This window comes from Gopherus evgoodei, chromosome 1 (genome assembly GCF_007399415.2).
Source record: "Gopherus evgoodei ecotype Sinaloan lineage chromosome 1, rGopEvg1_v1.p, whole genome shotgun sequence".
NCBI lineage: Eukaryota > Metazoa > Chordata > Testudines > Testudinidae > Gopherus > Gopherus evgoodei.
Window position 1 is genome coordinate 54,780,309 of NC_044322.1, and position 26,387 is coordinate 54,806,695.

The 26,387-nt window shown below is 44.2% G+C and overlaps 1 protein-coding gene across 8 annotated transcripts in view; it reads right to left on the reverse strand.

The window, feature by feature from the left end:
• The window catches only part of FNDC3A (fibronectin type III domain containing 3A), a 195,036-nt gene that overhangs the window by 26,914 nt on the left and 141,735 nt on the right, over nucleotides 1–26,387 (reverse strand). For all 8 annotated transcript variants that reach the window (XM_030564883.1, XM_030564891.1, XM_030564938.1 and 5 more), the window contains 7 exons: nucleotides 25,950–26,036; nucleotides 23,474–23,612; nucleotides 14,128–14,196; nucleotides 4,891–5,009; nucleotides 3,556–3,661; nucleotides 2,670–2,845; nucleotides 1,251–1,364 (listed from right to left, as the gene is read on the reverse strand). In XM_030564883.1, coding sequence (XP_030420743.1) covers nucleotides 1,251–1,364; nucleotides 2,670–2,845; nucleotides 3,556–3,661; nucleotides 4,891–5,009; nucleotides 14,128–14,196; nucleotides 23,474–23,612; nucleotides 25,950–26,036 — 810 coding nt within the window. The remainder of the gene's footprint in view (nucleotides 1–1,250; nucleotides 1,365–2,669; nucleotides 2,846–3,555; nucleotides 3,662–4,890; nucleotides 5,010–14,127; nucleotides 14,197–23,473; nucleotides 23,613–25,949; nucleotides 26,037–26,387) is intronic.

The following is a 26,387-nucleotide window of genomic DNA, read 5'->3' on the forward strand; positions in this document are numbered from 1 at the left end:
CCTCCTCTCCCATGATATCTGAGGAGCTCATTCCCCACTGGGGCCATGCCCTAGGTCCAGCAAAGGTTGTTGGAGACGGGGGGTACCCCCTCCTGAGGAGGATGCCTGCTCCCCGAGTCCACAGGGAAACATGCTGCTGCTGCATTGTTCCCAGTGCAGTGTGGGCATCTTAGATTACAATGTTCTTATGCAGTTATTATTTTGATATGCTGCCAAAATTTTGTTGACAATGCAAATGACAGAAGAGAATGGTGATTCTCTGGCCCCAAGACTTTCGTCCTGCTGAATTTTAAAGTCCCGTTGTAAACAATGGAAGTATTAGAGATTCTTTTAAAAAAAACTTTCAAAACTCTTTTTCATGAAAAGTGTTAGGCAGCCTAAATATAAAGGTTTCTACCAGCTTTCTCTTGTAATGTGGGATTCCATCCAACACTTTGTTTGTTTGTTATTTATGCTCACTGAGACCATGTTACATAACATGAACTTTCCATGTGAGCTTCTGCAGAAGTATTTATATATATATATATTTGCTTTTTAAAAGTGAACATTTTATAGATGCAAAAATGCATCTGAAAAGTCTTCAGCCTTTTTGCATTCATCTATAATGCTAACTCCACATCACATAGTAAGCAATTTTTAAAAAAGTTAAGAGTCCTGCCCCATCCTGCAGTGACAATCTTTTTCAAATTTAGTCTTGATGAGATTTATTTTGCTTACTAAAAATCACGCACCTGAAAACTGAGAGGTTAACAGATAGACCCTTTGCTACATTATTACTGATGTGATGATATAAAGTACAAATCAGCTTAGAAAAGTGGTGAGTGTAAAACCATCATTGTATTGTGTGGCTATCTGGGTTTTCTGCAAAGGAAGAAACAAATGGTCTTAAAAAAGTTAGAAAGAATCTGCATCAAATTCATACTCACAGTGTAGCACTAGTGGAAAAACCCATAAAAAAATCAAAGGAACAAGAGGACATTGTGTGTTGAAGTTTGAATATGCGTAGATCATTTAGCTACAAATATTGTATAAAGGAAATGGCAAATGATGCTTTGAGGACTTTCAAATTCTGTGTTTAAGTTTCAATGTAAAGATAACCCATAATCAGGCAGCTTGTTTCTATTTTGGTTTTTTAAAAATGTTGTCTTAGCTACAGTTTAGGCTTTTTAAAATTGACAAAAGAATGTAAAAGGTAACAACCTCAAGACATAAAACAAGCCTAAAATACACAGCATAACAAATATTCTTACCTCCCAATACACCTGTGCACATGTTGCTGATCTACAGGTCACTTGAGGGGATTTGCACTGATCCGGTGGTCCAGGGGCTGTAGTAATTTCACATTTTTCTGAATAGGGTCCAAACTATTAAAAATAGGTTGACATAATTACTACCATATTTTTAAACAGAAGTTTTGCCCACAGTAGGTGTATATACTGTTAGTGTTTGATAGCATCAAATATTGTGTGACTGTAATTCGTAAGATGACTTGTCATGACTTCAGGGTTCATTGCAATGTTTGAGCATTCTTCAGAACTACTATAGTATTCTTCCTCTATTGGAGATGTAGTGAGAATAAACATGACAATTTACACTCTGTAACTTAGAAGAGCACATGACTTTGTAAATCACAGTAGCGAGGCTATATATGACAGCTAACCTATAACAGAGAATATTGTACAACTGTGTATTTATTTAAAATCTAAATGAAACAGAAGACTCCAAATAATAGGCTACAACTACAGTTCTTCCTCTGGATGTTAGAAAGTAATTCAGCATTCATGACTATTCTGCCCTTCGCTTCTCTGCCAATATTGACAACTAGTGACAATCGTAATAAAGGTTTCTGTGAGGTGTACTTCTGTACATTAACTAAACTGAGATGCCCACTCATTTTACTTGTAAATTAGGGTATTGGCTATTTAATAAAATCAAATATTTTAAAGCAATGGTTAATTTTAAAGCAATTAATGTAAGGTTAATGTTCAAAATATAAGGAACCAGAGAACATTTTCTTACACTTTGTGAAGTACACACTAATAGATAAAAAACAGAAAAGAAGAAAATGCTAGTTGCTGTGCTCCAGAAATCCTTCAGCTGTGGAATGCACACACAACAATCAATGTGCAAAACTAGAGTATAAAAAATCATTTACCTACTTACTTCACAGAGGTGTTATGATAATTTATTAAAGTTTGTACAGTGCTTTGAATAAATGTTATAACATCATTATCATTTAGATTTAAGTAGTAATCAGATGTTTGCTCTTTCCTTCATCCAAACAATCCAGGCTTATTCAAATTGGTCTTTAACTGTTGGGTACTACAGTGCTGCAGTAAATCACTGGAACCAATTAAATCTACATTAAGAATTTGCATGACAAAACTTCTGAATACACCTCTACTTGGATATAATGCTGTCCTCGGGAGCCAAAAAATTTTACCGTGTTATAAGTGAAACCGCGTTATATTGAACTTGCTTTGATCCACTGGAGTGCGCAGGTCTCCCTCCGCTCCAGAGCACTACTTTACCGTGTTATATCCGAATTTGTGTTATATCAGATCACTTTATATTGGGGCAGAAGTGTATCTAAAACTTTTGAAAACAACAATATGCATAAAAATGACTGCACTCTATGTAACTCATTTGATTTCAGACTGCCTCCTTACCCCAGCTTTGTTAGCTGCTCGCAGCCTAAAGCTGTACGTCTTTCCAGGAAGAAGGTTGCTTACGGTGCATTCAACATCAGAGCCTTGATAAACCTCTCTGTGTTCATCTGTTTCCACAGAAGACATTTCCAGACCATAACAGGTAATAGGTGATCCACCATCTGCTTGAGGTGGTCCTAAAAAACAGGGAAAAGGATTATATGGTCTTAAAAATATATCAACACATTTTGATTTCTCAGGCTATATCTACACCAGGGGTCAACAACCTGCGACATGCAGCTTGCCCGAGTAAGCACCCTAGTGGGCCGGGCCAGTTTGTTTACCTGCCACGTTGGCACGTTCAGCCGACCGTGGCTTCCAGTGGCAGCGGTTGCAGTCCCAGGCCAATGGGCGCGGCAGGAAGCTGCATCCCTCCCCACTTCCTGCCACCCTCATTGGCCTGGGACAGTGAACCACAGCCAGTGGGAGCCGCGGTCGGACGAACCGGCTGATGCAGCAGGTAAACAAACTGGCCCAGCCCATCAGGGTGCTTACCCTGGCGAGCCACGTGCCAGAGGTTACCGACCCCTGATCTACACTATAGACTTCTGCCAGCTTTGCTATGTCAGTCAGGGGTGTGAAGAGGTATGATCTCTGACTGACACAGTTGTGCTGACAGAAGTCATTAGTGTAGATGCAGCTATACTGGCAAAGTTGTACTTTTACCTCTACAGTTTGTTTTACTCGTGAGGGGCGGTTTTACTATACTAGTACAAAACACCCGTCTGTTGATAAAGCTGCACCCACACTTGGAGAACCTGGCTGGCATACTATACTGATATACTGATGTTGGTAAAGCACTCCTAGCATACACTTGGCCTTAGATGATAGTCACAATAACAATTACCCCATCTCAGCTGAATTTCTTTTGCTCTTGGTCTACCCTGTAATCTGGGAGGTTGGCCTGCACCAGGAAGCACTGCTGGTGTCTGCACCAATAAAGAATCAGATGCCTGTAAAGGAAAAAATTGACAAAAGCCGTAATATAACCAGGTGAATTTTGACCTTACTTCATAAAGAAAATGAGAATACTTTGAATTACAAATAAATATCATAAATGTCATAAAAATCAGTGAGGTAAAATATTGATAAATATTTCCATGCAGATCTCAGTTTAGGAGAAGATCTATAAAAAGAGATCAATAACCAGGGACAGTAGGAAACACATACAATTTTTGCACTGCTGTAACTATGTCAATTAGGCATGTGATTTTTAATTGATATAGTTATACTGGTACAAACCTAGTGTAAATACAGGTATGCCAGTATAAGGGTGCCTGGCACAAGTATAGCTTATTCCCCATCCCATAGGGGAATTAGCTGTATCACTATAAACATTTTTATATGGTTATAACTGTGTCCATACTAGAGGTTGTATCACTTTAACTATCCCGGTAGAGGTTTTGCTGTAAACAAGGCCTGAGAGAGAAGATAAGTAAAAATTGTTACCAAAAGGTAGCAATTCTTTTTTTGACAGCAAAGTTGAATTGTCCACTTTTGCACTGCTTTTTATAATTAAATATGCAGTAAACATCCACCTCCAATTTGGGGATGTGCACAGGAATGCACAGCATACCCCTTGTGTAGCACGGAGTCCCATTCCCTGCATATGCTCAGGCAAGGGCAGGCTAGAGGATCAGAGGTTGTGTCGATCTGCACACTGTTGCACAGGGATCAGAGGTGACTGCAGCGCACTATTCTGTGGCCTGAGGAAACATTCATTCCCTGCCCCACCTTCACATGTATTTAGCCCAGCTATTTAGACTGGGTGCTAGAATGACGATTTGGCTCTTGGAGAAATGAATATTCACATTGCTGTGCTGAGTTAAACAGATACTGCTTTAAGAAAGTTTTATTATTTCCAACAAATCATATCAGAAAAGTAGTGCAATTATATTGTCATGTTTTCTGTAAATTTGAATAGCAGTTGGAATAAGTAAAACATTTGTACAGAGAAATGTTCACATTTTATTTCTCTAAGAAATGGGAGCAGAAACTCTAAACTTTGGGGAAAAAATTCTGAAAATTTCTTGCGTCCCCAGTTATAGATCCTATATTACATAGTGGTTGTATGATCATACTACAACATTCAATGTTCCTAGCTTGACCAACAGATTTTCTTAAAGCTAAAGAGGTTTTCCACAAGTGTCACATTTATATATAAAATATCAGATAATATTACCGCACTCTGCCCTCCTTCCCCAGTACAGTATACACGTAAGCGATAAGAGCAGCCTGGATGTAGTCGATCACACAAATGTTCCCTAGAAGCTCCACTGTATATTACGTTCCAGTTGTTTCCTGAAAGGTTAAGAATTAGTGTGCAATGAACCAAGGTGCAATTTTCAGCATTTCAGTATCAGACACAGCACATATCCTAATTTAACTAAACAAACGTGTGTCATTTGTCAGACAAATTCAAAGCTTGCTTCGAATTTCCTGGAAATGATCTAATTATCTCATGACAATAGTTTCCTAGACAAATTTGTGTAGATTTGCTGAAGTGAAATATCTCCCTTATCTGACATACTCATTAACTAAGATGTACAATTTGTATTTAATAAAGCAGTTTAAATGTGCTTACTGGTCTAGTAATAATGTTTTAACTAAATAGATGGAAGAAAAATAATAGATGAGCCCATGGAAAAGACACTTTAATTAAATCATATGTATTCATTTTACACAGCAAGTCTATACTTCCTAAAATTAAAGTCTGATAAAGCCAGCCTGATGCCTGAGCAGTAGGAAGGGGCTTGCAGCACCTGAGATAAAATAAAGTTACCTACCCTTTGTAACTGGAGTTCTTTGAGATTTTTTTATGAATCTGTAAACTCAGGTGTTGTACTCTATGATTGGAGAATTGCTAACATAGTTCCTATTTTTAAGAAACGGAAAAAAGGCGATCTGGGAAACTACAGGCCTGTTAGTTTAACCTCAATTGTATGCAAGGTCTTGGAACACATTTTGAAAGAGAAAGTCATTAAGGACATAGAGATAAACAGTAATTGCGACAAAATACAACATGGTTTTACAAAAAGTAAATTGTGCCAGAGAACTTAACCTCCTTCTTTGAGAATATAACTGCTTTTTAGATAAAGGAAATGCAGTAGGTCTAATCTACCTGGATTTCAGTAAGGCATTTGATACAGTCCCACATGGGAAATTATTAATTAAACTGGAGATGTGGATTAATATGAGAATTGAAAGGTGGAGAAGGAAATGGTTAAAGGTGAGACTACAACAGATCATACTGAAAGGTGAACTGTCAGGCTGGAGGGAGGTTATTAAGTGGAGTTCCTCAGGGATCGGTCTTGGGATCTATCTTATTTAATATTTTTCTTATGGACCTTGGCACAAAAGGTGGGACGGTAATCAATCCGCTAATAAAATTTGCGGATGAGACAAAGTTGGGAGGTATTGCCAATATTGAGGAGGACCAGAATATCATATAAGAAGATCTGGATTACCTTGAAAACTGGAGTACTAGAAATGGGATGAAATTTAATAGCGCAAAATGCAAGATCATGCACTTAGGGACTAACAACAAGAATTTTTGTTATAAGCTAGGGACATAGTTGGAAATGACAGAGGAGGAGACAGACCTGGGGTGTATTGGTTGATCACAGGATGACTATGAGCTACTAATGTGATATAGCTGTGAAAAAAGGCTAATGTAGTCCTAGGATGCATCAGGGTGTGGTATTTCTACTAGGGTCAGGGGAGTGTTTATACTATTATATGAGGCACTGGTGAGATCTTATCTGGAATACCGTGTGCAGTTCTGGTCTCCCATGTTTAAGAAAGATGAATTTTCAAACTGGAACAGGTGTAGAGAAGGGCTACTAGGATGATCCAAGGAATGGAAAATCTGTCTTATGAAAGGAAACTCAAAGAGCTTGCTTGTTTAGCCTAACCAATAGAAGGCTGAAGAGAGATATGATTGCTCTCTATAAATATACGAGAGGGGTAAATACTAGGGTGGGAGAAGGAGTTATTTAAGTTAAGCACCAATGTGGACATAAGAACAAATGAATATAAACTGCCATCAACAGGTTTAGGCTTGAAATTAGACAAAGATTTCCAACCATCAGAGGAGTGAAGTTCTAGAACAGCCTTCCAAGGGGAGCAGTGGGGGCAAAAAACCTAACTGGCTTCAAGATTGAGCTTGATAAGTTTATGGAGGGGATGGTATGATGAGACTGCCCACAATGGCATGTGACCGATCTGCAACTGCTAGCACCAAATATCTCCAGTGACAGGTGATGAGACACTAGATGAGGTGGGATCTTAGTTACCACAGATAATTCTTTACTAGGTGCCTGGTTGGTGTCTTGTTCACATGCTCAGGCTCTAAACTGTTTGCCATATTTGGGGTCAGGAAGGAATTCCCCCCCAGGGCAGATTGGCAGATTTCCCATCTGCGTTTTTTTTGGCCTCCTCTGCAGCATGGGGTATGGGTGACTTGCAGGTTTAAACTAGTGTAAATGGAGGATTCTCTGCAACTTGAAGTCTTTAAATCATGATTTGAGGACTTCAGTAATTTAGTCAGAGGTTATGAGTCTATTACAGGAGTGGGTGGGTGAGGTTCTGTGGCTTGCAATGCACAGGAGGTCAGACTAGACTCTCATGATGCTCTTTTCTGGCCTTAAAGTCTATGAGATGTGTGGTCCCGATCTGTATCCCACTGTGGGTACACATGTGCTCCATATACCTAGGACCAGGAATTCTAGCAAGTAGTGTCCGTTGGTCTGCGCATGCAACCTCAGTCTCCTTGTGTCCTTGCTGATGGTATAAAGGGCGGTGTAGACTGATGCTTCTCCAGTTCCTCTTCTGACCGCGCATCAGAGATGATCCGAAGCAGAGGAGGAGGAGGGCAGGTAGTGGAATACCGACAGGGACCCCACATCTCGAAGAACTCTAGTTACAAAGGGTAAGCAACTGCCCTTTCTTTTTGAGTGCTGGTCCCTATGTGTATTCCACTGTGGGTGACTGACAAGCAGTACTCATAAAGGAGGAGGAGGAGGAGGATGCAATAATGGAGGTAGTATGGCTGCTTGTAGAACCCCTGTTGTGGAGGCTTGGACCAAGGCATAATGTCTTGTGAATGTGCGGATGAACCTCCACACTGCTGTCTTAAAATATCAGGGAAAGGTACTTCTTATCTATTTGGCGTACGCAATCCGGTCGAGTCAAACCACAACGTTTTATAAATGATGTTCAAGGCACAAAGACCTCCAGGAAGTTGAGTCATTTTGGAGTCCTCAGCAATCTGTGTCATGGGCCGTGGATGCCCACACTGACACAGTGGGATGTCTCTTAAACGCCACCAAAATTCCGCTGAAGCACAAGTTCCAAGTGTGACACTACACCCCCTATTCATCACAGTCATATTATGATATGATTACGGCATAACTGTGAAGCATTTTGTACAAGATGTGTCACGTAAGGTGTCATAAACAGATGGTTAAGGGTTAATGTCTCTTTTACCTGTAAAGGGTTAAGAAGTCAGCCAGGTTTACTGAGCACCTGACCAGAGGACCAATAGGGGGACAAGATACTTTCAAATCTTGGTGGAGGGAAGTCTTTGTTTGTGCTTTTTGTTTTGTTTGTTGTTCGCTCTTGGGACTAAGAGGGACCAGACGTACATCCAGGCTCTCCAAATCTTTCTGAATCAGTCTTTCATTTGTCAAAATTGTAAGTAATAGCCAGGCAAGGCGGATTAGTCTTACGTTTGTTTTCTAAACTTGTGAATGTTTCCTTTTGCTGGAAGGATTTTTACCTCTGTTTGCTGTAACTTTGAATCTAAGGCTAGGGGGGGCGGAGTCCCTCTGGTCTATATGAATCTGAGTACCCTGTAAAGCATTTTCCATCTTGACTTTACAGAGATAATTTTTACTTCTTTCTTTCTTTCTCTTTCTTTCTTTCTTTCTTTCTTTCTTTCTTTCTTTAATTAAAAGCTTTCTTTTTAAAAATCTGATTAATTTTCCTTGTTTTAAGATCCAAGGGGATTGGGTCTGAACTCACCAGGGATTGGTGGGGGGAAAGGAGAGGGGATGGTTAATTCCTCCTTGTTTTAAGATCCAAGGAGTTTAAATCTGTGTTCACCAGGGAATTGGTGAAGCCTCCCAAGGCAACCCAGGGAGGGGAAAGTCTGGGGTTGGGGGGGGGGGGACAGGGAGTGCGCTAGATACTGAATTTCTGGCTGGTGGCAGTGTTACCAGATCTAAGCTAGTAATTAAGCTTAGAAGTGTTCATGCAGGTCCCCACTTTTGTACTCTAAAGTTCAAAGTGGGGAAAGAAACCTTGACATAAGGTGTCATTGGAAAAGTTGATTTGCTAAATATGATTATCCTATGTGTGTACATATATAATTGTTGTATCTGAAGTTGTGAATATTGACTATGTATCTGTATTTCAAATGTGGTTACACCTAGGTGACACCCGCTAGGCAAGTCCTTTTCCAGACCCTGTAGGGAACAGAAGCAATGACATTTCCTGTTATTCTCGTGGCGAACAGGTCCACTTGGGGAGTTCCCCACCTTTGGAAGAGTGTTCGGGCTACCTCCAGATGGAGCGACCACTCGTGGTGAGAGAAAAAGGATCTGCTGAGGAGATCTGCCAGCATGTTCCTGACACCGGGGAGGTGTCAGACCTTGAGGTGGATCACATGCTCAATGCAGAAACCCCATACTCTGAGAACCTCTTGACAGAGAGCCGATGAGCATGCTCCCCCCTTGCCTGTTGATGTAGAACATAGAGGCCGTATTGTCTGTCAGCACTCTCACCACCTTGTCTGCCAGGTGCAGCAGAAAGACTCTGCAGGCCAAACGTACCACTTTGAGCTCTCTGACATTTATATGCAGCATCATCTCCTCCGGGGACCATGTGCCCTGGGTCTGGAGTTCGCTGAGATGTGCTCCCCAGCCTAGGTGTGAAGCGTACAATATCAACTTGATGGAGTGACAAGGGCTGTCGAATGGAACTCCTTCTAAGACAGCCCTGGAGTCAATCCACCATTGCAGCGAGGCAAGTATCGTTGGCAGGATGGTAATGACTTTTTCCAGGTGATCTCTGGACTGGGAATAGACGGTTGCCAGCCAGGCTGTAAGGGCCACATCTGGAGCCTGGCATGGCAGATGACATATGTACATACTGCCTTGTGTCCCAGCAGGCACAGACAAACCGTGGCCATGGTCAAGGGGAATGTGGAGATGCCTGCAATGAGGTCCACCAATACTTGGAACCTTTCCTGTGGTAGAAATGCTCTGGTGCAGGTGGTGTTGAGAATTGCTCCGATTAACTCTATCCTCTGTACTGGAACTAACATTGACTTTTTGTTGTTTACCAGCAGGCCCAGGGATCAGCACGTGGCCTGCAACACCATGACATCTCTTTGGACTTGGGACCTGGATCAACCTTTGACTAACCAGTCATTGAGGTATACGGGTAGATCTCGATACCCTGACAACTGAGGTAAGCCGCTACTACCGACATGCACTTGGTAAACACCCTCCGTGCTGTCGCTAGGCTGAAAGGGAGGGCCGCAAACTGGTAGTGGTCTGATCCCACCATCAAGCATAGGAAGTGCCTGTGTCCTTAGAATCATAGAATATCAGGGTTGGAAGGGATCTAAGGAGGTCATCTAGTCCAACTCCTTGCTCAACCCCTTGTTCCTGTACATGTGAGGAACCTCTTCCACCGCACCGTGCTGCAGTTGGAGAAAGGCGGGAAAGATATATCCAGGGTATAGTTTGATAAGTAGCACTTGGGTGCATCCTCAAAATGCCTGCTTGCTCCCATGCTTAGTACGCGTCAATCCCACTTGGGCAGAGGCGGGTGGCATTTGAAGCTGCTGCTCTTTTTGTGGGATGGCTCCCGCCGGGGTTGGCTCCCTTGGCCCTGAGATGGCTGCGGTTTGAACTGCTTACGGACTGGACCAGGGATGTATAGTCCTAGAGTTTTCAAGATAGTGTTGGAGTCTTTTAACCCATGCAGTTTGCTGTCTATCTGCTTTGCAAACAGGGCCCGGTCGTTGAAGGGGAGGTCCCACATAGACTGCTGAGCCTCAGTCAACAGGCCAGAGAGGAGCAGCCAGGATGCCCGCCACATAGAGATGGCTGAGGCCATGGTGCGAGCCGCGGAGTTCGTCACATCTGAAGCTGCTTGGAAGGCTGCTCTGGATGCAGCCGGGCCCTCTTCGAGGATCGCCCAGAATTCCTTCTTGGACCCTTCAGGAAGCGAAACCTCAAACTTGGCCATGGCCTGTCACATGTTGTAATCGTCACGGCCGAGGAGGGCTTGGTGGTTGGTCACTCTCAACTGAAGGCTGGAAGACGAATATATTTGTCGCCCAAACAGATCCAATCTCTCTGAGTCTTTATTTTTGGGCTTGGGCCTGGGTTGTCCCACCTTTCCCTTTGATTAACAGCCTCAACTACGAGAGAGTTTGGGGCCGGGTGGGTGTAAAGATACTCGTGCCTTCAGCTGGCACGAAGTATTTACGTTCAGCCCTTTTAGAAATGGGGGGGGCAGGAAGGAGAGGGTTAGGCACAGGCCATTAATAATTTCTGATATCCGTTTGTGTAGGGGCAAAGCCACCCCAGCAGGTGCGGTGGAGCAGAGAACGTCAAATAAGGACTCCGATGGCTCCTCCGCCTGGACCCCAGGTTGGAGGCAACCCTCTTCAATAGTTCCTGATGAGCTTTAGCATCATCTTGTGGAACTGGGTGAGGGGGACCCGTGATGGCTTTGTCCAGCGACAATGAGGACAAAGCCAGTGCTGTAGGAGCCATATGTCCCCCCACCACATCCCCTGGTGGTCCAGCAGGCTGTTCCCCTGTCTCTTCATGGGCCTGGGGGGTCCTGCCTTCCGGGGCCTCTATCTCTGGTGGAGGGAGGGATGCTGAGGCTGATGGCCTATCTGAGGCCCCCTGTCACCGTCTGGACTGTCTGCGAGGGCTGAGGAAACCCTCAACAGTTCCAGGGATACCAGGCCGCTGCCGGCCACTGGCCTTGGGGCCATGAGGTTGGTTGCAGTGCCGACAATGTAGACAGTACTGCTGGTGCCAGGGCTTGTCCTGCTGTCAAGGACTCCTACTCAGTTCCAGAGTCGGAGGTGGAGTGGTCGCTGCCAAGGGACCATGATCGAATGGACCAATGTTCCTTCACCATGTGGTGCTGGCTGCTACGCCCTGACAAAGTCCTGATCAACCAAGATGAGTCCCTCGCACAGGAACTTGGGGACCATTGGTGTTTGGCGGATCAGCATCAGTAATCTGTCGATCTACACCTCACGCTGCTTGACCGATACTGGGACATGGAATGGGATTGGGTGCTGGAGCGGGCCAGTCGTCAGGAGGATCTCCCTGATTGTGGGGATCCAAGTCTTGGTGACAGGTGTCGGTGACCACGTTGAAACAATGGTTCGCATGACCAGTGCCGCAGCCTTGGAGACACAAAAGGCTGGTCTTGCTGCTCTTGTCAGGGGGCATGAACCTCGGTAGGTCTGCGCGCCAGGTTACCTACTGTTGGTGCCCAGGGTCCGGAGACCAAAGAGGGCTCTGTTGAGCCTGCCTCCCTGCTTCTGAGACGTGATAGCTCTGAGCGAGTGAGCACTGGCAGAACATTCCCCGCAGTGAGGAACAGTACTGCTGAGGTCCCAAAGTGGGTTTACCCTTAAACATGGGCACTGCTGGAGCCAGTGTGGGCATCAGGATCTCCTTTGTTGCCTGCAGGGCCTTGGGTGTCAACAGGACATCTAGATAACGGATGCCCTCGTCACTGTCTGGGGTGACAGGCATGGTACGGGATGGGATGGACCACTCTACCTGAGCTGGGGCCTGACTACCTGACGGAGGTGCTGAACCGCTCAGCATGGGTCTTGGCTCTCTTCTGGCCCTGTCCTTTCCCTTACGGGAAATGGGAGATCTTCCTCTTGTGGTTCTCTTTGGCTTCCTGGCCGGAGCTGGGAGGGGGATCAGTGCTGGTTCGAAGTTGGTGCCGTGGGGCACTCCACACCAATGCTGTGGTGCTCAGGGCTGACTCAGACCTCTGCTCCAGTGCCTGGCACTCCAGCACTGACTCCATCAGGAGTGCCCTGAGATGGATGTCTCTCCCACTTTTTGTTCAAGGTTTGAAGGATTTACAAATGTGTCATTTATGTGTCCTTCGCCTAGACACCTCAAACAACTAGCATGTAGGTCGCTGATGGGCATAGGCATAGGCCACTTACAATGATCGCAGGGCTTAAAGCCTAGGGACTGGGGCATGCCCCGTCCCTAGGCTGAGTCCCATCTGCGACCGACTAAACTAGAACTAATACTAAGGGAACTACTAACTATTATACAACTATTTTATAGGAAACATTCAGAAGAAACACTGAAAGAAATGGTGTCAAGTATCAGAGGGGCAGTCGTGTTAGTCTGGATCTGTAAAAAGCAACAAAGGGTCCTGTGGTGCCTTACAGACTAACAGATGTATTGGAGCATAAGCTTTTGTGGGTGAATACCCACTTCGTCAGATGCATGTGGTGGAAATTTCCAGGGGCAGTTATAAATATGCAGGCAAGAATCAGTCTAGAGATAACGAGGTTAGTTCAATCAGGAAGGATGAGGCTCTCTTCTAGCAGTTGAGGTGTGAACACCAAAGGAGGAGAAACTGCTTTTGCAGTTGGATAGCCATCGACAGTCTTTGTTTAAAACTGAGCGGATGGTGTCAAATTTGCAAATGAACTTTTAAAGGTGGCCATCCTGCAGAAAAAAAACTTCAGGACCAGACTCCAAAGAGAAACTGCTGAGCTTCAGTTCATTTGCAGTTGACTACAGTGGAACTTAAAAGCCATGCTTCAGTACCCTTCCAGAACAGGGATGCTTTCCTGAACTGGGACCATAGCGCTGTTTTAGCCTGAACCATGCTACACACAACTAGCTATAAACTAAGGGCAAAAACAGTTGTTATTCCAAAAGGGCTCTGCATCATTTTCCTCATTTAATGATGGTAAGCACAACAGGCATGTTATTAACTAAAAGCTCAGCCACAAGAAAAGTATCCATTCTGGTTGATCTCTGCCATGAACCAAGGGTGTACTATGTGGTCTTATCTGTAATTTGGCCATCCACATAGAATGCCTGTAATACGAGGATTAAATCTGAGCCATCTCTTTAGATAGAATAGGATACAACCATACAGCCTACTAATTACAACTTGTAAGAGTATTCTTTATACATACATTCAGAAAAACAGAGTACCTTTTAGTGCCTTTCATTTTTCTATTATAGCAGTTCCCAGAGGTGCCAATCATCTAAGCATACAAAAACAGTCCCTGCCTGACAGAATTTACAATGTATATCAGAGATATAATGAAATGCCAAAATCAGGGAATACCGTGCTATATTTGAAAAGTTCCTACATTAATTCTTACCATTTGAGCCTTCAGAAATCTCCACGACATATTTAGTTACTGCTGCCCCTCCGTTGTCTTTTGGTGGATCTACCAAATATGAACAAAAAGTCAGGCAAAACACACTCTTCTGGACACTATTGTATTTACATGACATAGATGAAAAACTTTCTGTGGAATATTTAAGGAAGTTAAGCTAGTGTCTAAGACCCAGATTTTTAAAGGTATTTAGACATTGCTCTGGTCAGCACTGCAAGGCCTAAATAACTTAGAAAAGATGGTTACTCACCTTTGTAACTGTTGTTCTTCGAGATGTGTTGCTCATATCCATTCCAATTAGGTGTGCGTGCGCCGCGTGCACGCTCGTCGGAAGATTTTTAACCTAGCAACACTCGGTGGGTCAGCTGGGCGCCCCCTGGAGTGGCGCCGCTATGGCGCCGGATATATACCCCTGCCGACCCAACCGCCCCTCAGTTCCTTCTTGCCGGCTACTCCGACAGTGGGGAAGGAGGGCGGGTTTGGAATGGATATGAGCAACATATCTCGAAGAACAACAGTTACAATGGTGAGTAACCGTCTTTTCTTCTTCGAGTGCTTGCTCATATCCATTCCAGTTAGGTGATTCCCAAGCCTTACCTAGGTGGTGGGGTCGGAGTGAGATGTTGCAGAATGCAAAACTGCTGAGCCAAAGGCTGCATCATCTCTGGACTGTTGAACCAGAGCATAATGTGAAGCAAAGGTGTGGACTGAGGACCAGGTAGCTGCGCAACATATCTCCTGGATAGGTACACGAGCCAGGAAAGCAGCAGATGAAGCCTGAGCCCTGGTAGAATGCGCGGTGATGTGGCTTGGGGAAATATGAGCCAAATCATAACAAGTGCGGATGCACGCTGTCACCCAAGATGAGATCCTCTGAGAGGAAACAGGTAGGCCTTTCATTCAGTCTGTCACTGCGACAAAGAGTTGGGACGTTTTACGAAAGGGTTTTGTCAGCTCAATATAAAATGCGAGCGCTCTACGGACGTCCAGAGAGTGCAATTGTTGCTCCCGTCGCGTTGAGTGTGGCTTCGGGAAGAAGACCGTGAGAAAGATGTCCTGGTTAATATGAAAGGCTGAAACCACCTTAGGGAGGAATGCCGGGTGTGGTCGCAACTGCACCTTGTCTTTGTGGAACACAGTGTATGGCGGATCCACCGTAAGAGCCCTAAGCTCGGAGACTCGTCTGGCCGATGTAATGGCTACGAGGAAAGCTGTCTTCCAAGACAGGTATAGTAACGAGCAGGTTGCTAATGGCTTGAATGAGGGAGACATAAGTCTGGTTAAAACCAGGTTGAGGTCCCAGGTAGGTCTGGGTGGCGTACTTGGGGGTATAAGCGCTCCAAGCCCTTGAGGAACCTCAGAACAATAGGTTGATAGAACACAGAATGGCCATGTTCACCTGGGTGGAAGGTAGAGATGGCTGCCAAGTGTACCCTCAGTGATGATATTGCTAGGCCCTCCTGTTTGAGAGACCAGAGGTAGTCCAAAATACAGGGGATTGAGACCTCAGTGGGAGTAAGATTAAGCGTTTCACACTAGCAGGAGAAACGCTTCCACTTGGCCAGACACATTGACCACGTGGAAGGTTTCCTGCTACCCAGGAGAACTTGTCGTACTGATGCAGAGCAACGCAACTCTGACTGGTTTAGCCACGCAGCAGCCACGCCGTGAGGTGAAGGGCCTGCAGGTCCAGGTGGCGAAGTCTGCCGTGGTCCTGAGTTATGAGGTCTGGGTGGAGTGGTACGGTAATTGGGTTGGCTATCGACAGGTCGAGCAACGTGGTGTACCAGTGTTGCCTGGGCCACGCTGGAGCAATCATGATGATGCATACTCTGTCCCTGCGGAGTTTTAGCAGGACCTTGTGAACCAGCGGGAACGGTGGGAAGGCATAAAGGAGCTGGCTCTTCCACAGCATCAGGAAAGCGTCCGAGATCGATCCCGGTGAGAGACCTTGGAAGGAGCAGAACATCTCGCATTTCCTGTTCTCACAGGAAGCGAACATGTCTATGTGGGGAAATCCCCATTTCTGGAAAACAGAATGAATAACGTCCGGGCGGATTGACCACTCATGAGACAGGAAAGACCTACTGAGTCGATCCGCCAGAGTGTTCCGAACGCCTGGGAGAAAGGATGCTACCAGATCTATCGAGTGGGCTATGCAAAAGTCCCAGAATTGGATGGCCTCCTGACAAAGGGGGGAGGATCGTGTCCCTCTCTGTTTGTTTATGTAGTACATGGCCATTATGTTGTCTGTAAACACTGAGACACAACGGCCTTGCAACTGTTGCTGGAACGCCTGGCACGCCAGGTGGACTGCTCTCAGTTCTTGGACATTTATGTGTAATGCCAGCTCCTGAGATGACCAAAGGCCTTGACTACAAAGGTGACCGAGATGAGCACCCCAGCCGAGAGATGACGCGTCCGTTGTCAGGGACATTGAGGGTTGGGGCGGATGGAACAGCATCCCTGCACACACCAGGGAGGGAGTTAGCCACCATTCTAGGGAGCCTAGGGTGCTTGGGGGAATGGTGACTATCGTGTCTATTGGGTCCCTGCCCAGGCGGTATACTGAGTTGAGCCAAACTTGGAGAGGATGGAGGCGGAGGCTGGCGTGTTTGGTTACAAACGTGCAGGCAGCCATGTGACCCAGGAGACCGAGACAAGTGCGAGCCAAGGTTGTCGGGACATTCTGTAAACCTTGGATGATTGTTGCCATTGCCTGAAACTGCGGCTGTGGTAAGCAGGCTCTGGCTAGACTGGAGTCCAGGATAGCTCCTATGAAGTCTAACCTCTGCGTGGGAACCAGAGTGGATTTTTCTATATTGATCATCAGGCCTAGACGTGTGAATAGGTCCTTGACGATGCCCACATGCTGAGTGACTTGTGTCTCAGAGGCCCCTTGGATGAGCCAATCGTCCAGATACGGAAAAATGTGTATCTGACGTCGGTGGAGGTAGACGGTGACTACGGCCATAAACTTTGTAAATACCCTTGGGGCTGTAGAAAGGCCAAATGGCAGGACCGTAAACTGGAAGTGCTAACGGTTGGCTACAAAGCAGAGGTATCTCCTGTGTGGAGGAAAAATGGTGATGTGAAAGTACGCGTCCTTCATATCAAGGGTGGCATACTAGTCTCCAGGATCCAAGGACGGGATAATGGTCCCCAGGGATACCATGCGGAACTTCAACTTTATGATAAACTGGTTGAGTCCTCGCAGGTCTAGGATAGGTCTGAGACCTCCTTTCGACTTGGGGATTAGGAAATAACGGGAGTAAAACCCCTTGCCCCTTTCGGCCATTGGTACTTCCTTTATAGCTCCCATGGCGAGGAGCATCCACACCTCTTGTCAGAGGAATTGCTCGTGAGAGGGGTCTCTAAAGAGGGACAGGGTTGGAGGCTGGGAGGGTGGGGTTGAAATAAATTGGACGTGGTACCTATACTCCACCGTACGTAGGACCCAGTGATCTGAAGTTAACTGGGACCATGCCAGGAGGAAGTAGGACAGATGGTTGGAGAAGGGAGGAGAGGGATCCTGGCCTGTAACTGGTATGCCACCCTCAGGCGCACCTTCAAAAGTTCATCTTTGGTCCCGGTGGTGGTTTCGAGGGAATCTTGATTTTGGCCCCCTTGGGGTCCTGATGGTCTGCGACCACCTCGGCCGCGCTGCCTGCCAACGTCCTGTCTTTGTCTAGGCGCAGAGTATGGGTGGTGAGGCTGGGGACGGAAAGGCCTGTGTTGGGTCACCGGCGTATGCATGCCGAGAGAGTGCATTATGACCCTGTTGTCCTTCAGGCTTTGCAGCCTGTGGTCAGTCTTTTCCGAGAAGAGGCCTTTACCATCAAATGGCAAGTCCTGAATGGTATACTGCAGCTCCGGTGGGAGGCTTGAAACCTGAAGCCATGAGATATGCCTCAGGGCAACACCCGAGGCCAGAGTCCTGGCTAATGAGTCAGCTGCATCCAACGAGGCCTGGAGTGAAGTTCTGGCCACCTTTTTCCCTTCCTCCAAGAGGGCAGCGAACTCTTGGCAGGAGTCTTGAGGGAGAAGCTACGTAAACTTACCCACCATCACCCAGGTGTTATAATTATAGCGACTAAGCAAGGCTTGTTGATTTGCCACCCGGAGCTGTAACGCACCTGCCGAGTACACTTTGCGGCCGAGTAAGTCCATTTGCCTAGCCTCCTTCGATTTCGGGGCTGGCGCCTGCTGGCCATGGCATTCCCTCTCATTAACAGACTGGACAACTAGTGAGCAGGGAGGAGGATGGACATGCAAGTACTCGTACCCTTTAGGGGGCACCATATATTTACGCTCGACTCCCCTGGCCGCAGGAGGGATAGAGGCTGGAGACTGCCATATAGTATCGGCATTGGCCTGGATGGTCCGAATAAACGGTAGGGCCACTCTAGTGGGGGCATCTGCCGATAGATGTCCACTATTGGGTCCTCTACCTCTGGGACCTCCTCCACCTGGAGATTCATATTGAATGCTACCCTCCTTAGGAGGTCCTGATGGGATCTCAGGTCGATTGGAGGAGGGCCCGAGGAGGATGTTCCTGCCACCGCCTCATCTGGAGAAGAGGAAGAGGAGATGCCGGCGACAAGCGGGTCCTGTGTGGCCTCTTGCTCTTGGGCGACCTCCTGCTCCAGTGGAACCTGGGAGTCTGGTGGGTGAACTGGGGCTTCCTCCATAGCAGTCGGAGGGGGACGGCTAACCGTCACCTCTGGCACTCAGTGCTCTGATGGGACAGAGTAGGACAGAACTACTGGTACGCCTTGGGCCTGGTGGTACGCCCAAGGTGTCCTGAAAGACCACTGATGGGGTCCTTGGTCCTGGGCCTGAGTCTCTTGGAAGACTCTGGTGGGCACATCAGAATCGCGGTCCTGTGCCTAAGAGCTGTCCATGTGGGACGACACTGATGCGTGTCTGGATGGCCATGGAGGGGCTGAAAAGCCCAGGGCAGAGTCTCTGTCTCTAGTGGACCTTGCTCTACTTGGTACCGGGGACCGGGACTGGGAGGCATGCTGGTACCGGGAATGAGATCGGGACCTGCGACCGGAGTGGTGCCGGGAGGTCGACTGAGATCTCGAGGCTCAACGTTGAGAGCGGCTACGGGAGTCACGGTGCCTGGAGCGGTGCCGGGAGCTGGATCGGTGCAGAGAGTAGTGGGCCGGCGAACGGGATACTGAACGGTGCCGTAAGTGCGACCGGTACCGAGGAGGAGAACGGTGCTGGGACTGTGAGCGGCGTCAGGAGCGGGAGCGCCAACAGGACCTAGAACGTCTGCAGGACCATGATCGTGAACGGTGCTGCTCTGCTGTGCCGACAGAGGATGGTCTTATCAAGGCAGGCTTGCCCATAGACTGTATTACCCGCACCGGCGGTGCCGGGGGTTGAGGCAGCATGGACTCTGTCATGGCAATCAGATCCCTCGCTGTTGAGAACGTCTCCGGTGTGGACAGAATAGTAAGCGCAACCATGGCTCGTGCCGGGGAGCTGACAGGCACCGGACTCGACGGCCCTTGTGGGACCGGAATCAACGGTGCCGACATCGTTGGTGCCGTGGTAGGTGTCAGTGCCGGGCGATACGACTTAGACGGGCTCTCTGGCTGCGGTGCAGGTGGCACGGAAGCAGCAGGACTCTTAGTCTTTCTCGACCTCGGTGAGAGGGAGCGGTGCCGAGTCGACTTCGGTGCCGGAGATGGCTGGTGCCGAGAGGCCCTGGCACTACTGGCGTGGTCCAGTGCCGAGGAGGCGCTTCTGCCCGCCGATTGACCAGCGCTCGGTGCCGAAGGCAGAAGGATAAGAGCTGCCTCCATGAGGAGCTGCTTTAGCTGACAGTCCCGCTCCCTTTTTGTTCTCGGATTAAACCTTGCAAATGTGACACTTATCTGTCAGGTGAGATTCCCTGAGGTACTTAAGGCAGGAGTCGTGTGGATCTCCTGTTGGCATCGGCTTATGACAGGCCAAGCACGGTTTGAAACCTGGTGAATGGGGCATGGGCCCCGGCACCGGGTGCGGGGAAGGGGCTAATCCCCGAACCCCTCTTAACTATACACTAACTATGAATGATAAAAATTAACTAAAACTGTATAACTTTGAACTATATACACAAAAAAAATAACTAGAGAACTACGAGTAGCTAGGGAGGTGAAGGTCAGTAAAACCGCACTCCACTGTTCCAACAACCCATAGCGGTGCCACTCCAGGGGGCGCCCAGCCGACCCACCGAGTGTTGCTAGGGTAAAAATCTTCCGACGAATGTGCACGCGGCACGCGCACACCTAATTGGAATGGATATGAGCAAGCACTCGAAGAACAAGCAGGACATAGGCTCTTAAGCACCTATGTCACTTTTAAAAATGAGAGTTGGGCTCCTAAATCACTTGGTTTTACAATGCTGAGTGAAGCAATACTTTTAGAAGTCTGGGCCTAAGTGCTTTTCTGATTGGGTAGGGACTTGAGAACATATTTAAGTACTTCGCTGAATTGGAGCCTTGTCGGGTTCCAGAAGAAGTTGCTTTTTTTTTTTTAAATGGAAAAACCAGATGTTAAGCAGATTTATTTTAATGACTAGGTCAGAGATTTAATTACTTATATGTAGGGATGTCAATTAATTGCCATTAACTCACGTGATTAACTAAAAAAAATTAATAGTGATTTAAAAAATTATCGCAATTAATCGTAGTTTTAATCACACTGTTAAATAGTAGAATAACAATTGAAATTTATTAAAGATTTTAGTTGTTTTTCTACATTTTTAAATATATTGATTTCAGTTACAACACAGAATACAAAGTGTACAGTGCTCGCTTTATATTATTTTTTATTACAAATATTTGCACTGTAAAAATGATAAACAAAAGAAATAGTATTTTTCAATTCACCTCATACAAGTACTGTAGTATGACCTCTTTATCGTGAAAATGCAACGTACAAATGTGAATTTTTTTGTTACATAATTGCACTCAAAAAGAAAATAATATAAAACTTTAGCGTCTACAAATCCACTCAGTCCTACTTCTTGTTCAACCATGCTAAAAGAAACAAGTTTCTTTACATTTATAGGAGATAATGCTTCCTGCTTTTTATTTACCATGTCACCTGAAAATGAGAACCGGCATTCATATGGAAATTTTGTAGCTGGCACTGCAAGGTATTTATGTGCCAGATATGCTAAACTTTCATATGCCCCTTCATGCTTTGGCCATCATTCCAGGGGACATGCTTCCATGCTGATGATGCTCGTTAAAAAAATTATGCATTAAACAACCTAGTGACTGAACTCCCTGGGGAAGAACTGTATGTCTGCTGTTCTGTTTTACTTGCATTCTGCCATATATTTCATAGCAGTCTTGGATGATGAGCCAGCACATGTTGTTCGTTTTAAGAACACTTTCACTGCAGATCTGACAAAACGCAAAGAAGGTTCCAATGTGAGATTTCTAAAGATAGCTACAGCACTCGATCCAAGGGTTAGGACTCTTAAGTGCCTTCCAAAATCTGAGAGGATCGAGGTGAGAAGCATGTTTTCAAAAGTCTTAAAAGAGCAACACTCTGATGCAGAAACTACAGATCCTGAACCACCAAAAAAGAAAATCAATCTTCTGCAGATGGCATCTTACTCAGATGATGAAAATGAACATGCGTCAGTCTGCACTGATTTGGATCGTTATCAAGCAGAACCCGCCATGCATGCATGATGTCCTCTGGAATGGTAACTGAAGAATAAAGTGACATATGAATCTTTAGCACATCTGGCACATAAATATCTTGTGATGCCGGCTATAACATTGTCACGCGAATGTCTGTTCTCACTTTCAGGTGACGTACACAAGAAGAGGGCAGCATTATCTTCTGTAAATGTAAACAAACTTGTCTGAGTGATTGGCTGAACAAGAAGTAGGACTGAGTGGACTTGTAGGCTCTAAAGCAGGGGTCAGCAACCTTTCAGAAGTGGTGTGCTGAATCTTCATTTATTCACTCTAATTTAAGGTTTCGCGTGCCAGTAATACATTTAAACATTTTTAGAAGGTCTCTTTCTATAAGTCTATAACATATAACTAAACTATTGTTGTATGTAATGAATAAGGCTTTTAAAATGTTTAAGAAGTTTCATTTAAAATTAAATTAAAATGCAGAGCCCCCCGGACCGGTGGCCAGGACCCGAGCAGTGTGCGTGCCACTGAAAATCAGCTCGCATGCCAACTTCGGCACTCGTGCCATAGGCCTACCCCTGCTCTAAAGTTTTACATTGTTTTGTTTTTGAACGCAGCTTTTTTTTGTACATAATTCTACATTTGTAAGTTCCACTTCCCTGGTAAAGAGAGACTGCACCACAGTACTTGTATTAGGTGAACAGAAAAATACTATTTCTTTGTTGTTATTATTCACGATTAATCACCTGATTAGTCACGCTGTTAAACAATAATAGAATACCATTTCTTTAAATATGTTGGATGTTTTCTACATTTTCAAATACATTGATTTCAATTACAACACAGAATACAAAGTGTACAGTGCTCACTTTATATTTAGTTTTATTACAAATATTTGCACTGTAAAAAACAAAAGAAATAGCATTTTTCTATTCACCTTATACTCATAGATTGACAGATTGTGTGGGAATTTGTACCTGGACTTCAGGAAGTACACATATTTCAAACTAGAGCTGTGTGAAGCTCTCATTAGAAAATCTGAAAGTATTCTTCACTCTGCTGGTTTCATTATAAACCCAAAGCTCAGACCAGGTTCATCCAAAGGTTTGTGAACCCAGGTCCAGCTGTAAGCGAATCTAAGCCAATTTATAGTTCTGCAATGAAACACTTTCACTCATATATTTTCAACAGAAACCAGGAAAGATTGTAGTTTTGGCAAAGTTTCCCTTGAAATCAGCTCAAATATAGAAACTCCAAGTGAAACTCAAAGACAGTAGTAGAGTGAGCTCAGGCAAACTGAAACCAAAAAAAAGTTTCTCATGAACCCCTGTGAACCAAAAAGGCTAAATTTCCCATAGCTCTGTTTCACACCTGATAGTTAGACTACTGTGGCATCCTCCTAAGTACCCTGAAGTCACTAGGTCAATATTCTGCTCATGGTTACACTAGTGTTAATCCAGAAAAACTGCTGACTGCAGTAGTACTGAGAGCAGAATTGGTCATTCTTCACATACCAATGTACATAAATACATGCATCTGAGGAAGTGGGTATTCACCCACGAAAGCTCATGCTCCAAAACGTCTGTTAGTCTATAAGGTGCCACAGGATTCTTTGCTGCTTTTATAAATACAGAAGAAAGTATCAAAATAGAACTGAACAAAAACTTTACCCCAAATTATTTTAAAACTTTGTGCACGAATTTTTCCTTTAACTGATGGTTTTGAAGGTACTCCAGGCTTGTCTGGGCAAGTAGTAAAGTCAACTACCTCACTTGGACTGCTTTTGCCTTCCAAGTTATAGGCAATGACCTGTAAATAAATAAATAAATAAAAATTATATATATATACACATACATGTATATATATATATGTATTCTATAAACAGCAAATGTAAATTTTTGGTAATCTACAAGCTGCTAATGCAAAGTGTGTCTAAATCATTTATATATATGTTTAATTCATAGGTTATAAATCAGCAAAGGAAAGAAAATTATCACACATTTTTGTATATTATACCATTTTAGTAGTCAACCACTTCACTGAAACGAAAAATGGCAGAGAATTGCCAGCAGCGAAATTTTAATATTTTAAAAAATGAAAATTAAAAAATTAGCATTTTATAACAGTTGTAAAGAAAACAAAAAACAAATGAACAAACCCCCCCCAACATTTTCAAATCCACCTGACTAAAGTTAGGCTCCTAAATCTATATTCAAGGCATGTAAAAGTAGCCTGATGATAAGACACATTCAGGAAGCTGCAGCTCCCAATGACTTTAATGGAATCTGTGGGCACTTGGTACTTTTGAAAATCTCACTACTTTCATTTATGTGCCCAAGTATGAGTTTAGGAATCTAACTGTAAGTACAAGGGTTTGAAAATTTGGCCACAGAATTTTTGGTAGTCTTAAATACTGAGTGGTATTTTTTAAATAAATGATCCTTAAACACAAATACACCACAACCTCGATATAACATGAATTTGGATATAACGCGGTAAAGCAGTGCTCCAGGGGGGCGGGGATGTGCACTCCAGTGGATCAAAGCAAGTTCAATATAACACGGTTTCACCCATAACACGGTAAGATTTTTTGGCTCCCAAGGACAGCGTTATATTGAGATAGAGGTGTATAAACTGCATATGCACAGAGGCAAATTTTTAAACTGCAGATACATCAGTCAGTTAGTATTTAACTTAAAAAAGCAGTTAGATCACATTATGGTTGCTGGTCAAATTTTATATCTGAAAAAAAATTAAAATTAGAGCTACACAATACTATACTAAACTACTCACTTCACCTTTTGCAACCCATTAGTTTGAAAATAGCCTTCAAGCCCACCCTTCTCATTCTTCCCCCACAACTTCTAGGACACCAGAAAAATTTACATATATATTATAAACCCTCAAAAATAAAATTACATTGGAAGCATTCATACAATAGCAATACAGAAGTTTGGACATTACACAAAATTTTACTTATTCTACTGAAGGAAACTGAAGTACTAAAATTTGGATCACATATGTTCCTCACTGTGGTAAAAATAATTTTGTATGATTAGTTTAATAAAATATTAAAAAATGTGACATTTTAATAAAAGCAAAACATTATAAAATAGAATACTTGAGACAACATAGTCCTCATCTTTTAAAACTTTTTTCTTTTAAGAAAATAGCTACAGAAATACAAAGTAGGAAATGTAAAAAGTAACTGCACTAATCACTGGTGCCAACAAAAGCAAGGAAGTTATTAAATAAATCTGTCACACCATCTTTCCACGATCTTAAGGAATGCTACTACTACTACTCCTAAACCTCTTCCATCTATAATGAAATGAGAGAGTTGATTAACACAGCATTTATTCTTTGTACTGTGTGGGAGAACAAGAGCCTCTTCTATTTAAAAATGTTTCAGTTAAACAAAATAGCGTTTGAAATTTGTATTATGTAATATGTTCTTGGAGCAATATTGTGCTATTAAATCCCCACAGATCTATCTCCAAGAAGCATTTTAAGTGTTGTCAGCTTAAATACATATGCAACTGCTGGGGCCCCAATTTTACACTATGTTGGGGATATCCTGCTCAAAACAATGCACGACTAATGCATTCCCACACTTGGTCCTTCATAATTTTTTTTTTAACTGTTGTAGCATCACTAGTTAAAATGATTAGGCCAACATATTCTACAGTGAGTACCCCGAAGTTTGCGTTCTAAAATCTTTTCAGGTTCCTAACTAAGGGGCCTAATTTTCAGCAGCCTCAAGCAACAAGCAGCTGTTACTGTAATCAACAGTAACATTATGGTTGCTGGTCAAACCAAATTTGAACAGCAGCTGTTACTGGAATGCCCTACGTAAATTATTAAATGGAGATTTTAAAATGTATTGAAAAAGTATTACTTCTGGTAAAAGATCAAATAGCTTTCCTCTCTCATATTACAGAGAAGGCATGCTCTCCTTGGGCAGCTCTCGTTTCTTACCAATAAATGTATGAAGTGATATTTTAAGTTTATCCAAACAGTACTTTAGAAAAGTATCAGTAAGTGTCTTACCAGTTTGTTTCATCACAGAAACCAACTGTAAAAAACAACTGCCAACACTGAGCAACTTTGCAATGAATAAAACCAAAAGAATCTGAAGAATCTTACCCTAAATTTATACTTTGTACTACGTCTAAGATTCTTCACTGTGCAGGTGAGATCATCTCCATTGTATTTTGGTTTGAAACCATATCCCTATAGAAGGAATAAACTATTAATACTTGAAATATATTTATAAACCAGATTATATAGACTAGAATCATAGAATATCAGGGTTGGAAGGGACCTCAGGAGGTCATCTAGTCCAACCCCCTGCTCAATGCAGGACCAATCCCCAACTAAATCCCCAAATGGCTCCCTCAAGGGTTGAACTCACAACCCTGTGTTTAGCAAGCCAATGCTGAAACCACTGAGCTATCCCTCCCCCCATATAGTAGATCTCATAAAATCTGAAACATAGTAACCTGTTAGGCTGCTTTGAGTGAAATTTTTATTCTGTAAACAAATATTTTTGAGTCACCCATCACCATTTGGGATGGTGTACAA